General features: G+C 34.7%; 1 protein-coding gene across 1 annotated transcript; it reads right to left on the reverse strand.

The window, feature by feature from the left end:
* On the reverse strand, positions 1 to 14,936 carry LOC116866206 (NKG2-A/NKG2-B type II integral membrane protein-like). Its single transcript, XM_032854985.1, has 6 exons — positions 14,665 to 14,936; positions 14,173 to 14,250; positions 13,633 to 13,686; positions 12,460 to 12,611; positions 431 to 534; positions 1 to 186 (listed from the first exon to the last, which is right to left on the reverse strand). Exons 1-6 carry the CDS (start codon positions 14,867 to 14,869, stop codon positions 66 to 68), a joined length of 714 nt encoding a protein of 237 aa, XP_032710876.1. The 5' UTR covers positions 14,870 to 14,936; the 3' UTR covers positions 1 to 65.
* Between the last annotated feature and the right edge of the window lie 348 nt (positions 14,937 to 15,284).

Consider the following 15,284-nt stretch of genomic DNA (forward strand, 5'->3'; position numbering starts at 1 on the left):
TTTTGGAGAAATGAGAAACATGTTCTTTATATATGGTGGGATAGCATTATACCAAAATTAGGTAACTAAAATGCCTGGTGCTTACAAGTGTATGTTTTAATTTTTAAACAAGATGTAAAAAAAACTTTCTCCAATCCAAAATTGAAATATGGACAAGCCCGGTCACTCTCTGATGATACTGCCAACCTAAAATACAGAGAATTATACCTCATTAATCTTACCAATATATACCTTATATACCATAATATTTCGATGAATTAACAATTTATTTCAAGTAATAGTTATATACCTCAATCAGAATATTTCCCATATAATTTACCATGAAAACACTTCAACAATTGTGTTTATATAATTGTTCACATATTGCTGTTTTTCATTGTAAGATTAATTCTTTTAAGGCACAAAATACGAAAGTTCTTAAGAAACTTACGTTTTGGAAGAGAAAGTTGAGGGTTTTGGCTGCACAGATGGATTATTATTGCTTGTCTGGGAGACTCCAAGCCATGAAGAAGAAATTAAGAGGCCTAACAAATGCTGTGAGAAAACAAATTTTATTAGAAGTCAAATAGAAGCTCTTATATTCATTTGAATTTTGTAGTAACAAAGTTAATTCTTGCTTTATAGAATCTTTCAAATTTTAATGTTACACAGTAGACATGTTACAAAACTACCTTATAAGTAGGAGTAAGGGAAGACAACAAAATTACAAAGATAACAATTTCAGGGTTCTGAAAATTGATAAAAGCTCAATAATTCATGAAATATTTACAGTGGATAAAACCCTAGAGATTCAAGTAAGAAGCATCATATTTGTTGCTTAGGATTATTGTTCTCTGGGATTGCTTTGTGGCTCCCCACCAGCCCACCCCAGCTCAGTGATCAAGACGAATTTTAGTTTTTACAGTTTGGAGAAGCTGCAGAAAGCAATGGTGTTGGTGCCACAGCGGAGACTTGATTAGCAGTAGGGAAGAGAGTGAGAGAGCCCATTGACTTTTCAGCTCAACGTGATTATTTTGCTTGGTAATGAATGAGAAAAATATATACTTTTACTAGTCTAAGGTTGTGGCTTTGTGTCCAGCACTGTGACCCCCCTCCCATAAATATAATGGGAAAGTACGGTAAAGGAAAGTCTGACTGAAGAGATAACATGAGCTCTCTACACACTCCTGGCTGATGGAAAATACGTGCTTGGGGAGAGGAGACCAAAATGATCCTAGTAGAAAGTAAAGGTGAAGAAGACTTAAGAACAGCTATAAAGTTATGAGGACTCTCCACACTCATGTGTGCATGTGCGTGCACACACACATACACACACACACACATCACCTGAGAGAGGGTGGAAGCCCTACTGACTTGTGGCATTTGAACACAGTCTTTAAAAAAAAAAAAATAGTGGTTGACATCTAAGCTAAAAAGTCACAAGGATCATACCCAGGAAGATAGGTTAAAAAATAAAAATAAACAAGATGAATTTGGAAAGACTGAACAAAAATATCAGGAGACCAACTTTAGATAAGATTCTGTAGTAAAGTTTATGCAACTTACAAGAAAATAATAAATCTAAGAAAAATGAAATAGAATTAATGTTCACTAAGCTACATTATCAAAAATGTCTTTCAAAAAAATTAAAAAATGGGGCAGCTGGGTGGCTTAGTTGGTTAAGCAACTAACTCTTGATTTTGGCTCAGGTCGTGATCTCAGGGTCCTGGGATCAATCCCCACATCAAGTTCCATGCTTAGCGTGGAATGTACTGGGGTTTTTCTCTGTCCCTCTCCCTCTGCTCCTCCCCCTATTTGCACTCTCTCTATCTCTCTTGCTCTGTCTCTAAAATAAGATAAATATATCTTTAAAAGGAATTAATACATAAAAAAAAACGTGAAAATATCTTCCATGCTAAGAGAAAGCATAGGCCAACAGAAATTTCTACTGGGATAAGATGTTACATTTATTAGAAAAAAAGTATTTTAGGGGCGCCTGGGTGGCTCAGTTGGTTAAGCCACTGCCTTCAGCTCAGGTCAGGATCTGAGACTCAGTCCTGTGACTGAGTTCCATATCAGGCTTCCCCTGCTCTACAGGGAGCCTGCTTCTCCTTCTGCCTGCCACTCCCCCTGCTTGTGTTCTCTCTCTCTTTCCTCTCTCTCTGTCAAATAATAAATAAAATCTTGAAAAAATATTTTTAAGTAATATTTACAATTATATGTAAATTATAAAGAAACAATGTTCAAATAATTAAGTGAACATATGATGGCATCAATATAAGAGTAGGAAGTATCAATAGAATAATAAAAATATATGAATAAATCCCAGAAAATTCTGAGTTTATGAATACATACTTGAAATGAAAAGTTCACTTATTAGCTCTACAGAATATGTGATATGCAGAAGAGAAAGTTGGTGAAATTGAGGAAGGGGTAACAGAATTTATTCATCCTATAGGATAAGAGAGAAAAATTAATAGAGTTCATAGATCTTCAAAAGAGCTTCAGGAAATACAGCATAGATCTGAGTACAAACTGAGAACCACAGAAGCAGAAAAAAGCAGAACAACAATCTTAAGTCACAATGAACAAACAACTTATTAAAATACCATTTTAAAAATATTTATGGAAACCACAGGCTAGAAAACTAATAGGATGATTACATACAAATCCACATCTCAAGATGTCATAATGATACCACCAAAAATCATTTACAAACACAAAGAAATGCTCTTGAGGGAACAGGGTGGATTATGAGATGACATAAGTCAGTGTGAACATCAGGGAATGGGTGATAATATCCTCCACCTCCCACAGCCTTAGACCACATCATCTACTAGAGAATCCATATCTGCCCTGCACACTATTTCAGACAGGAGGGGGTAAACTCATCCAAAGAAACACAAAGCCCCAGGTCCTACATCTTCTATGGAACCAAACTTCAAAATACACCCAGACACATAGTTCATGTATATTCGTTTTGATAAGGATGCCAAGTCCATTCAATAGGGAAAGGATGGAATCTTTCATAAATGATGATGGGAAATTGACTATCCACATGCAAAAGAATGAAGGTGGAGGTTACCATTTACACTATGTACACAAGTTGACCCGAAATGGACTGAAGACCTAATCCTAAGATGTAAAACTATGATATTTCTTGAAGAGATCATAGAGAAAAGTAAACATCATATTTGGCAATGATTTCTTGGGTACATCACCAAAATCACAGACCACAAAGGAAAAGTTCACTATAGGCAAATGTAGAACATCAAAACATTTTTGTGCATCAAAGGGCATGATCAACACAATGAAAAGACGGAATGGGGAAAAATGCTTACAAATCATACATAAGACAAGGGGTTCACATCCAAAATATATAAGGAATCCTACAGGTTAGTAACAACAACAAAACCAAATAACTCAATTAAAAAATGGGCAAAAGAATTAAATAAGCATTTTGCCCAAGAAAATAAAAGGTGAAAAGCCTTATGAAAAGATGCTCAGTATCCCTAATGATCAGATAAATGCAAATAAAAACCACAATGAGATATTTCTTCATACTCCATAGGATGGATACTATCAAAGAAAAAAAGTGTCATTGAGAAGGTGGAAAAAGAGGACACTTTTACACTGTTGGGAGTACAAACTGGTCAGCCATTATGAAGAAGAGTATGGAACTTCTTGAAGAAATTAAAATAGAATTACCATATGAATCAGCAATCCCACATGTAGGAAAATATCTAAAAGAATTGGAAGCAATATCTCAAAGAGCTCTCTGGGCACCCATGCTCACTGCAGTATTATTCATAAAAGCCAAGTGGTAGAAGCAGGCCACGTGCCCACTGAGGGAGGCAGGAATCAAGAAAACATAGGACAAACATAACAACACAATAATATTCAACCTTAAAAAGGAAGGAAATCCTATCACATGGGTTAAACTGCAGGCTGTTATGTTCAGTGAAATAAGCCAGTCTCCCTCTCTCCCTCTCTTTCTCTCTCTCTCTCTCACACACATACACACACACAAGATACATGATTACACTTATATGAAGTATCTTGAGTAGTCAAGCTGAGAGAAACAGAAAGAAGAATGGTGGTTGAGGGTAAAGTACAGAAGGGGAAATTATTGTTTAATGAGTAGAGAGGTCCAGTTTGACAAGGTGAAAGTTCTAGAGATCTGTTAGGCAACAATGTGAATATACTTATTGCTCCTAAACTGTGTGCTTAAAATTGGTGAAAATGTGAGGTATAGTAAGTGTAATGTAAGATGTGAGAGAGTGTTTGTTTCCCACCGTATGACAGTCTGGAAAAAAACAAAACTCTGGAGACATTGAAAAGATCAGTGGTTAATGGTGTTTCGTGGGGAAGGTAGGATGGATAGGTGGAGCACAGAGGATTTTAAGACAACAAAACTATTCTGTATAACTTCATAATGGTTGATACTTGTTAGTACATATTTCTTCAAACTCATAAAATGCACAATACCAAGAGGAAACCTCAAAGTACACTATGGCCTTTGCATGATAAAGATGTGTCAATATATTTTTTATTAACTGTAGCAAATGAACCACTCCACTGAGGGATACTAAAAATGAGAAAGTCTACCCACTGTGGGTGTATAGAATTGAAGACGGTAGGAGAATACAGGAAATCTCTGTGCTCTGAGAATACAGGAAATCTCTGATTTCCTGTGAACCTAAAATTGCACTAAGAAAGCAGCATATTTTTTAACATGAATAATGTGGTAAATTTTATATTATGTGGGGTTTTTTTTGCTATAACTTAAAAAATAAAATAAAAGGCGAATATACAAAAAGAGGTGATCTTGACAACAGGAGGAGAAAACTAATTCTTATATTTAGGAAAATAACAATATGATAAACAGATGAATTCTCACCAGTAACAATGAGGAATAAGAGAAAAGGAAGGTCAAATCAGGAGCTGAAATACTGAAAAGAAGAAGAAACAAAACAACTTCTCTCCCACACAAAACCCCCAAACAAACAAACAAACAAACAAAAAGAAAAAGACTTTTCAGATATGAATTGTAAATTCAGCAAAACTGTCTTTCAAAAAAGAAGGTGCATAGAGGCACCTTGAGTGTGGGTCTTGTGATTTTTGGCTCAGATCATGATATCAGGGTCCTGGGATTGAGTTCCATGATAAGCTCCTTACTCAGTGGGAACTCTGCTTGAGGATTTTTCTCCCTCTCGCTCTGCCCTCCCACATTCACACTTGCTCCTTCTCCCTCTCTCTCAAATAAATAAACAAATCTCTAAAAAGGAAAAGAGGGTGCATAAAGACGCCAGGACAAACACAAAACTTAAGAAAATTTCTACTTAGTAGACCTGCTATCCAAAAATATTCTTCAAGTTAAATGCAAATGATGGTAGATGGTAATGCATATACATGAGAAGGAATAGATCAGCAGAAATAGTATGTTGGTAAATTTTAAAATATGTTTATGTATTTCAACTCTTAATTGCCTTAAAGGATAAGATTATTTAAAGCCATCATTATAACAATATATAGTTGGATGTATATCATATACCTTATTATTTTTAGCATTTGTTAATTGTTTTGTGTAAAGTCACCTTAAACGCTTCATTTCAAATCATTAACATGAAATCATGAACACAGTGTAGGAAAACACATGCATGATGGGTGTTCAGAAACTAGTACTAGCTGGCTTCAGTACAACACGGTTAGAAGTACATGTTTTCCAATCTTTCTGAAAGTAGAGTGTTCAATGAAACATTTCCAAATGTTGTAAATATTGTCTACGTTGAAATGGTGTAAATAAAAGAAGTAATTATCATTATTATACATGGAAAATTTGTTCAGCATTCCCTGATCCAAAAAATAACTTCTCGGGTTTTTCTTATACTTTAAGACACATTTTGCTAATGGATGCATAAAATAAATTGAGATGAAGCATAGATGCTGAAAAACACCATTCAAAGTTATGCTTGATACTGAGATGCTGAGTATAGTTTCTGAGGAAGGAACCTGATGGGGTCACTCTCACTATTTGGGGTGTGTGCTGCCTCTGTAACAGCGAACCCAGCATCAAACACAATTTTCATTTTTTTGCCTTTTTCCCTAAAAACAAAAATCCCCTTCAGATTTCTGTTGCTCGGGAAAAACTGCTACTAACATAGGTCTTTCATAAAAGCAAAGTGACATAATGCAAATTTTTGATAAGTTGAGGTATACCTATAATAATTAGGGTCAGGAAATGGGTTATGTTACTATTCATTTAATATATCTTATCAGAATTTAGTCAGAATTCATTTGAAGTAGATGGCAACCAGTTAATAGTATGTGTGTAAAGAGTCCCATCAGCAAGATGGAGAACTAGGATGTCCCAATGTTTATCTGCCTCACAACAAACGATAAGAATAATCACTAAACAGCTCCAAACTAAATACAGCTCAGGAAAATCTCTAAACCAAAAAACAGCAAGAAACCTGATAGAGTTCAAAAGTCCAGGATGACACCATAGAGAGTAAAGCAAGCATTTTGACTGTATCACCAAACCCTCTAGTAGAGAGTGATTGACCCCTGCAGGAATCTCCTCAGAGGAAGTCACCACATGGAGAGGACAGCAGGAGAGTCCAGGAAGTTTCACCTTCAGGGACGTCTGTGGCTTTTGCATCAAAAGTGCCCACCAATGCTGATCCTGATTGATGGAACACCCAGAGGGCCCCACTCTGCATCTACTCCCAGAGATTGGAGCTGTTGCTACTGTGAGACCTGCCTCAGGGACCCCAGTTGCTACTCTTAGGTTTGGGCAGATGCTGCTGCTGTGCTGAGTCCCACCTACGGGGTCCATATAAGGTGTCTGGGTCTTCACTGTAAAGGTGCTCCTGCTGCTCTGAACCATACCCCTATCCCAGGCTTGGACTCTGAACTGCCATTGCTAACACCAGGTTGCTGCTACTTGGACCCTTTCCTTCACCTATGGCAGTTCAAGTGACCCATCATTGCTAGTGGCAAGCTCTGACTGCCTTGACCCCATCTTTTAGGTGCCTATAGCAGGGCTCTGAGTCCTTATTGCTGATACCATACTGTCGCATCCCAAGACACTCAGTTCCCATTTCACAACCTAAACTACCATTGCAAGAGCTCCATGCCCAGCTCCCTCAGTCCTGACACATGGCTATGACCAGCCAGCCCTCGGTCAAGGTATAATCTAACATAATCATTGTGATCATACTGCAATACACAGTGTATCAAATGAACACAATGTATGTCTAAAATACATAGAATGCATTATGTCAACTATATCTCAATAAAACCAAACATAAGATATATTTGTGATACCTACACCAACTACCAAGGAAATAGCTTAAGAATATAGCTAAGACATCAATAGAAGAATTAAAATGGAACACTGAAATAATATATATTTAATTCAAAAGATATCACATAATGTGGAAGAAGAAACAAAGAGATTAATACATAATAAATAACAAATGTCAGACTTAAATCCAACTAACCCAACATTCACATTCATTAAATAAATATTCTAATAAAAATATAGAAGTTGTCATCCCAAACAAAAAAGTAAGATCCATCTATATGCTTTCTGTAACAGACACACTTTAGAGTCAAAGGCAAAAATAGGTGCAAGAAAAGATTAGAAAAATATACCCTTGACAAACAGTAACCTTGTAAGTGAGCAAAAATGGTTATCCTAATACCTAAGTAGCTGTTAAAACAAGAAATATTACTAGAAATTAAAAGAAACATTTCAACATGTTAAGGCTTTCAATATAAGAGGAAGGTAAAGCAATGATAAACATATATTATTCACCTGACAACAGAATCCAGGCCTCAAACACGTGAAATAGAAAGTGACAGATTTGGAAGGATAAATAATTAAATAAGCATAGTTGAAGTTAATTTAAAAGCTCTTCTGTCAGTAGTGAGAGAACAGCTAGTCAGAAAATCAGGAGTCCTACGGAAGACTGTCAAAGTAGTAAGAACCAGTTTTACATAACTGACATATATAGAAAGGGTCTAGGTCATAAACAGGGATCAAATATTTAAAGGATGGAAATTTTCAAAGTATAGTGTCTGAAGACAAAGGAACATTAGAAGCAATAACAGAAGGAAATATGGGCTATTTTCAAACATGTGGAAAGTGATACATTTCTGAAAAATTTCCAGTTCAAGGATGAAATCTTTGAAAATAACCTTTACTAGATGATATTAAACTGAGAATATATCAAAACCTTATGTGGGATTGAATGTAGTATTTAGAGACAATTTGTAGCTTTGTCATTTACACTCAAAAGGAAAAATGTTATAAAATGACTGGTCTGAAGAGTTCCCTTTCAAGAAAATATAAAGAAAAGAGCCAATTAAAATTACAGAAGGAAGAAATAATAACATACATATAGCTGAAAGATGATTGTGAGGTATGTATAGTAGAATAATTCATGGAAGCCTCAAATGGATCATACCCAAATATCTAAGGGCATCAGCAATGGGATGGATGAATACATTGTAGTAGAATCAGGCAATAGATCAGAAATGAGTTTGGACAATTTGGAAACTTCATGCAACTCTGTTGGATGAATTGCACAAGTTTAGCTTCCCTTGAAAATTCCAAAAATAAAGTATGCATGCTGTATGATTCCATTTATATAAATGTCTTTTTTAAAATACAGGTAAGAACTTGAAAGGGACATTTTGCAGTGCTGCTAAAATTAATTTACACATTGCAGGTGATGGTGACACTTGAAAATGCAGCCATCATGTGGCAAGTATCCCATGGGCATCCATCTGTACGTACATTATACCACAATAAAATTACCACAAGAGAATATTATGACAATGTGCACAACTATTTAAAATGGGATTTTCATAAAATTGAAAAAATCCTACCAAATACAACTTGTGAAGCCTGAAACAAAAATAAAAATATCAGAAGTGTCTTATAACTTCTAAAACATTTTTATCTGTCATTCTGAAAGCTTTCCACACTCAGTGACAGAATATTGAGATGTTTATGAATGAAGAAAATGTAAGGCAATTAAAAACCAAAGACCCCTTGTAGGGTAGAAAAAGAAGCTAATAGAATATGTGATAGGTGCATTTTGATGGGAATATTTAAAAAAGGAAATTATGTGTCAGTGGCAATAATAAATATATTCAGATAATATATAAAAATAATGGATTATGACATAAGTAGATTTATTGAAGCAATACCATCCTGGATTTACATTTACAGTTCCATCAGCTTGGTCTGTCATTTTAGCAGAGTAAACAAGGTCAAATAATGTGATAGCTGTGGTTCAGAAGGCTACTGATAAAACTAATATTCATTCTTAATTTTAAAAAATCTTTACAAAGATAGAAATAAATATGAAATGATGCAATGATCTAGAATACATATGATAACTCTGAAAAAGAACTATTATAAACTACTGTTTAAAAAAGAGGCTGTTTTTAAAGTGTGATATTGACATAAAAATACATAATGATATTAATAAAACAGATTATAAAGTGCAAAAACTATACCCACATACAAATGGAATGCAGGTTTCAACAATGTTGCAGCCATTCAGTGGAGAAAGTAAGTTTTTTCAGCATATGTTGTGAAAACAAGGGAGTATCAATATTATTAATAAATATATACTTTATACTATGTACAAAAGTATCAAAAATTGATCATCCTTAAGTGTAAATGATAAAATTTCAAGAAGATGGATGAGAAAAAATGCATGACCTAAAATTGGGCAGACATTCCTCAGAACACCAAAAACGTGATCCATGAAAGAACAAATTGGTGAAGTGTGGTTCATCAGGATAATTTCTACTTTTTGAAGAGAAAGGTAAGACAAGTCATAGCCTTGGGAGGAAATATTTGCAAATCATACATCTAATAAAAGCCTTGCTGTCAAGATACAAAAAGAATTCCCAAAATACAATAACAGAAACTAAAAATATAATAAGCAAAATATTTCAAGAAATGACTTCATCAAAAAATGTGTACGGGTGGCAAATGAGTACAGTAAAAGAAGACCAACAATATTAGTCTTAGGAAAATTCATATTAAAACATCTGTAGATCAGACGTCCTCTTCCTTCTACTGAATATCGCTAAAACCCCTGGACTTTATATTACAAGACAACATACGAAGATTCAGAAAGATGATGAGAAAGCTGACAGACCGGCGCACTCCAGACCCAAGGAATGACATGGCAATGAGTTCCCTAGAATTTCTCTTTCTTTTAGATGTCCCAGTCTGGTGTCAGAGAGGCTGACAACTCACAGACCCAAGGGGTACAGACAACAGCCCCCCCAATGTTTTTTTCTCTCTAGTCAAAATAATGGAAGAAATGCATGCTAGAAAGACAGAAAAGTTTTAGACTCGTGCATTATCCCAATCAAATGCTTCAACTGTCCAGGAAAAATACTGCTCAGGAATGCAGGTGAAATACAGCATTCTCTTAAAAAGGAAAACTAAGAAAATGTGTCACCACCAGACTCACTCTGAAAGAACTGCTAAAGGGAAATATCTAAACAGAAATTAAATGATGAAAGAAGAAATCTTGGATCATCAGGAAGAAAGGGACAATAAATGAAAGAATAGAACTACCATTAGGGCTAATGGACTTTCCTTCACCTCCTGTGTTGTCTAAAGTGTTTGATATTTGAAGCAAAATAATCGGTTGAAACAAAATTATAACATCCATGATTCTCAGCATAAGTAGAGAAATATTTAAGACAATTATAGTATAAATGGGACACAGTAAAGTATGTAAGGGAAAGTAAGGCTTTACATTTTACTGAGAGTGTTGTGGGTTGTGGTAAACTGTGTAGACTGATATATGTGTGTACAATTATCCATATAAACATATCTAATACCTATACTACTTATATAAAGTATATTAGAGCATATATGCATGTATATTTATAACTTTATATGGATGTATAGTTATAACTTTTATAAATTTAAAACTTTTAAGTTTTAAGTTTTAAAGATTTTTAAGTTTTAAGATAAAGTTTTGAAGTTTTTATCCACTTGGATCTTCTTAATTAGGTCATGACGTAGAAAAGTATAACCTTCACTTTTATCTCGCAGCATCGTAAATACAACATCACCAAAAATAAATTCCAATTGGATCATAAACCTTAACTAAAGGTTAAAAAATAAAGAAATAAAGAAAAAGGTAAATCCAGGAAAGTCATATAGGAAATTATATTCACAAACTTTGACTAACTTCTGAAATCAGTCCAAAATAATCACTAACACCCAAACAACAAATTGGGTGATGGTAACACTAATTTTTTTTTAAATTTAAATTTAATTGGCCAAGGTATAGTACATCATTAGTTTTTTATTAAAATTCTGATCATAAAAATTTCAATAAGAGTAAAAATGCAAGTCACAGCTATTTTCATCTCATAAACTCAAGTGCTCATATCTAAAGCATGATGAAAACTTCTAATAAGGGAAAAGAAACACCATTTGGGAGAAATGGGCAAGGAACACACACAGGGATATAATGCTGTATTTCTACATTATTATTTTATTATGACAAACAAAACATTTCTATTCCCTAATTATAATATACTATATACTATGTCATTATGTGTAATAAACTATAAATACAATATACGGAAAAAAAATAGAAAAGGCTTTTCATAAAGTAATTATTCATTATACTTTCATACTAAAGAGGAACTAAAATTCTGAGACTAGCTTTTAGAAGGTCCTATTCATATTAGACAGCAGTGAGCATTCATAAACTCTAGACAATGCAATGATATAGATGGATTACAATATCATGTGAGAGTGAAAGGAGACACCCATAAAAATGCATACTCCATTATCCCATTGATGTAAGGTTTGAAAATAAGCAAAGATATTTCACATTATTAAAATGGGAAGGGCTGGGGTGCCTGGGTGGCTCAGTGGGTTAAAGCCTCTGCCTTCGGCTCAGGTCATGATCCCAAGGTCCTGGGATAGAGCCCTGCATCGGGAATCTCTGCTCAGCAGGGAGCCTGCTTCTCTCTCTCTCTTTCTGCCTGCATCTCTGCCTACTTGTGATCTCTCTGTCAAATAAATAAATAAAAATCTTTTAAAAAATGGGTAGGGCCAATAGAGGCTCTAAACTTCTATTTCATGCTCTGATTTGTAATTGTATGGTTCTAACTACTTTGTGATTAAGTTGCACAATCATATGTTTAATTTCCTTGACATGTAATAAAATTACACAGTAAAGTTATTCCAGGCAAAAGAGCATTTATAGAAGCAGGGTTTTCTATGAAAAGCAAGAACTGGCAATTGTCAAGTGTACAATAAAGATTTAAAAATATAAATAAAATATCACAGTCAAACTATGGAATAGTAATAGACTTTAAATAAGCTAGAAATATGTACACAAAGATGGATGAACTCTAAAATATAATATTAATTGATAAGCTTTTAATAAAATTTGGAAACATCTGAAATCCTACCAATTCTTCTTCATCCTCTATGGAGAATAGGGTAGACTTCTTCGAAGCGCAGGCTGACAAACTCTCATTCCATGATTTTTTTTCAGTGCTAATGTAATAGCAATTGTTGGAATATGTCATCCACTCTTTTGGACAATGACCACAGTAATATGCTGGACAAAAATTATAAGATATTCTCCAAAAAGTTTCAAATATTAAAAAATGCAAATTGACAACTGACATATGTATACACATGTGTATATAACGTATCCATGACCCCTCACAAGCTGGCAAAAATAAAACAAAATACACACATGATACACCCAGAAGAGGTGTATATTAGGTGCCCTAATATATGTGCCTATATAGAGCAAATACACCCCCCCACACACACAGACACACACAGACACAGACGCAAAAACATCTCTAAATGCCCTTTGAGTCACTGAACAAAACAACTGTTTTGGAATTGTATAGTGGTTTATCTTTTATCATGCTATAGCAGGAGGAAATTTGAGATAATCGATGACTATGGGTATGATTATTTTGTGATTTTTTAAAGGTTTTATTTATTTGATATATTTCTGTTTTTAAAAGATTTTATTTATTTGTCAGAGAGAGAGCAAACAGAAGCAGGGGCAGTGGCAGTCAGAGGAAGAGGCAGGTTCCCCACCAAGCAGGAAGCCTGATGCTGAACTGGATCCCAGGACCCTGAGATATGACCTGAATAGCAGGCTAATACTTAACCAACTGAGCCTCCCAGGCATTCCATGGTTACGGTGATTTTAAATAGTATTTCATCATACTGTTTCATAAGTAATAGAAGTAATAATAAGAAGTAATAATAAGTAATACTTTCCTATAATTATTATTTCTGAGAGTTTATTACATGATTTTCGAATTTGTTTTACTCAAAAGAATCAATTATCAGGGACACCTGGGTGGCTCAGTGGGTTAAGCCTCTGCCTCGGCTCAGGTCATGATCTCAGGGTCCTGGGATTGAGCCCCGCATCGGGCTCTCTGTTCAGCAGGGAGCCTTCCTCCCCCTCTCTGCCTGTCTCTCTGCCTACTTGTGATCTCTGTCTGTCAAATAAATAAATAAAATCATAAAAAAATCAATTATTATCTTTTCCTAGCCTAAGATAGAGATAAAATAGAAATTACACTAATAACAGAATTTTGAAAATGATGTACCTTTCTGGATCCTAGTTTCCAGGGATGTTTTGTTCTGTTTTCGTCCTTCAGTAACTAGAAAAATTAAAGCAATCCTCATACAAACTTAATATTAAATTAAATAAAACAATGATTTGAGTTTCTTGGTTTGAAAGTTGGCATATTGTTTAGAATTAGAAAATTCTGTAATAAAATTGATTTTACCAGTAAGTGGTTAATGAAGTAATGAACATGTCGGGCGGGGGGGAATTCAAAAGCTTAAAGAACCAAACCTCACCACTTTTTACAGCATTTTGTTTCAACAATCTCAAGAATTAATTTGTCTCTATAAGGTCTCTCCTATAACTTGCATTTGAGGTATGAAATCTGAATATATGTATAATACTCTCTACAATTATTCTATTATTTCTACATTTGGCAAATTCAGAGTAACAATTCTACCCGAAAGCACACATGCATTAAAATGAGATAAGACAATTCCATAGTACTATGCAATATTTCGAGGTACTGACAATCATTAATGTGAAAAGTTCTCTTGTAGACATTCAAACACTTACTTACCAGGAATAACAGCTATTGTGACCACAGTGCACATTAAGACAAGGCAAATGATCCCCAGGATCCCAGCAATGAGCTTCCCTGGACATAAAGGTAAATAGTTGGAAGAGAAATGAAAACAATGAGAAAGGATGGGCAGAAATAATCCTTTAGGAAATGTACATACAAGAGAACCAACAAGATGCACAGAGAATCATATAAAAACTTGCACTCCAAACCCACATCTACCATTATAATCTTCTCAGAATGTAACATTGCAGTGGCAGTAAATTTATTACCCCAGGAGATGTTGGTAAAGATTACAAATTATAACAAAGCTGGAACAAAGTTAGTCTTCAGATATCAATTACAACACTATATTGCAACTTCAAGCTCTGCTCTTCAGAAATGAGAAATAGGTGTCATTCCCTACTCATTCTCTGCACTTCTACTGCCCAACTGCACATCATAGTACATCATACAACAGATATACTGTGTGTGTATTACATGTTTTACCTTTGCAGTGGGAGTTCTTGCTGTTCCTTTGAGGATCCTGAGAAGCATTTTGAAGATTCGAAGCATCTTGAAGAGTTAATTCTGCATATGTTATTTCCTGCTCAGTTTCCAAAATTCCACTTTTAGTGCCCTTAGCTTTCACTTGCTGTCTTCTTAAACCCTTAACCTGACTGAGTTCTGCATAGGTAACTCCTTGGTTATTCATCTCTGCAGCTGCGTCCTGTCAGGCACAGGGCTGAGTGGGACTGTACTGAAGGACTTGATGAATAGTGTAGGCGATGACAAGACTGCTGAGACAGTCACAGGGGGTGGAGGGTGTGGTGAGTGGTAGTACCCATTTGCCATTGAACAATGTAAAATCTGGTACTAATTTCCTTAGAGCATTTCATGATAGAATAAGTTATTTTTACAATGATATTCTATGCTTGACACAATAGTATTAGTTGGAAAAGTATAAAGCAATAAATTAGTGAAGAAGAAAGGAATTCAGGAATAATATTGTCCTTATTAGTTTAAGGTCAGAATCCACAAAAATATTTCAACATTATTAGAATAACTGGTTTAAAATTAAAATGCCAAATTAGAAAAAAAAAAGTGCTGCATCAATTTTGGGGAGCAAT

Source organism: Lontra canadensis, unplaced genomic scaffold, assembly GCF_010015895.1.
Source record: "Lontra canadensis isolate GAN:19392208 unplaced genomic scaffold, GSC_riverotter_1.0 scaffold9, whole genome shotgun sequence".
Classification (NCBI taxonomy): Eukaryota; Metazoa; Chordata; class Mammalia; order Carnivora; family Mustelidae; genus Lontra; species Lontra canadensis.

What these genes read in the sequence shown, in the direction of transcription:
- LOC116866206 (XM_032854985.1), bottom strand. Translation starts at nt 14,869, where the DNA reads ATGAATAACCAAGGAGTTACCTATGCAGAACTCAGTCAGGTTAAGGGT. An exon ending in CAAGAACTCCCACTGCAAAG is followed by an intron (nt 14,251 to 14,664) that starts GTAAAACATGTA and finishes CTTTATGTCCAG; the next exon opens with GGAAGCTCATTGCTGGGATC. An exon ending in TAGAGGATGAAGAAGAATTG is followed by an intron (nt 535 to 12,459) that starts GTAGGATTTCAG and finishes GTTTTCTCACAG; the next exon opens with CATTTGTTAGGCCTCTTAAT.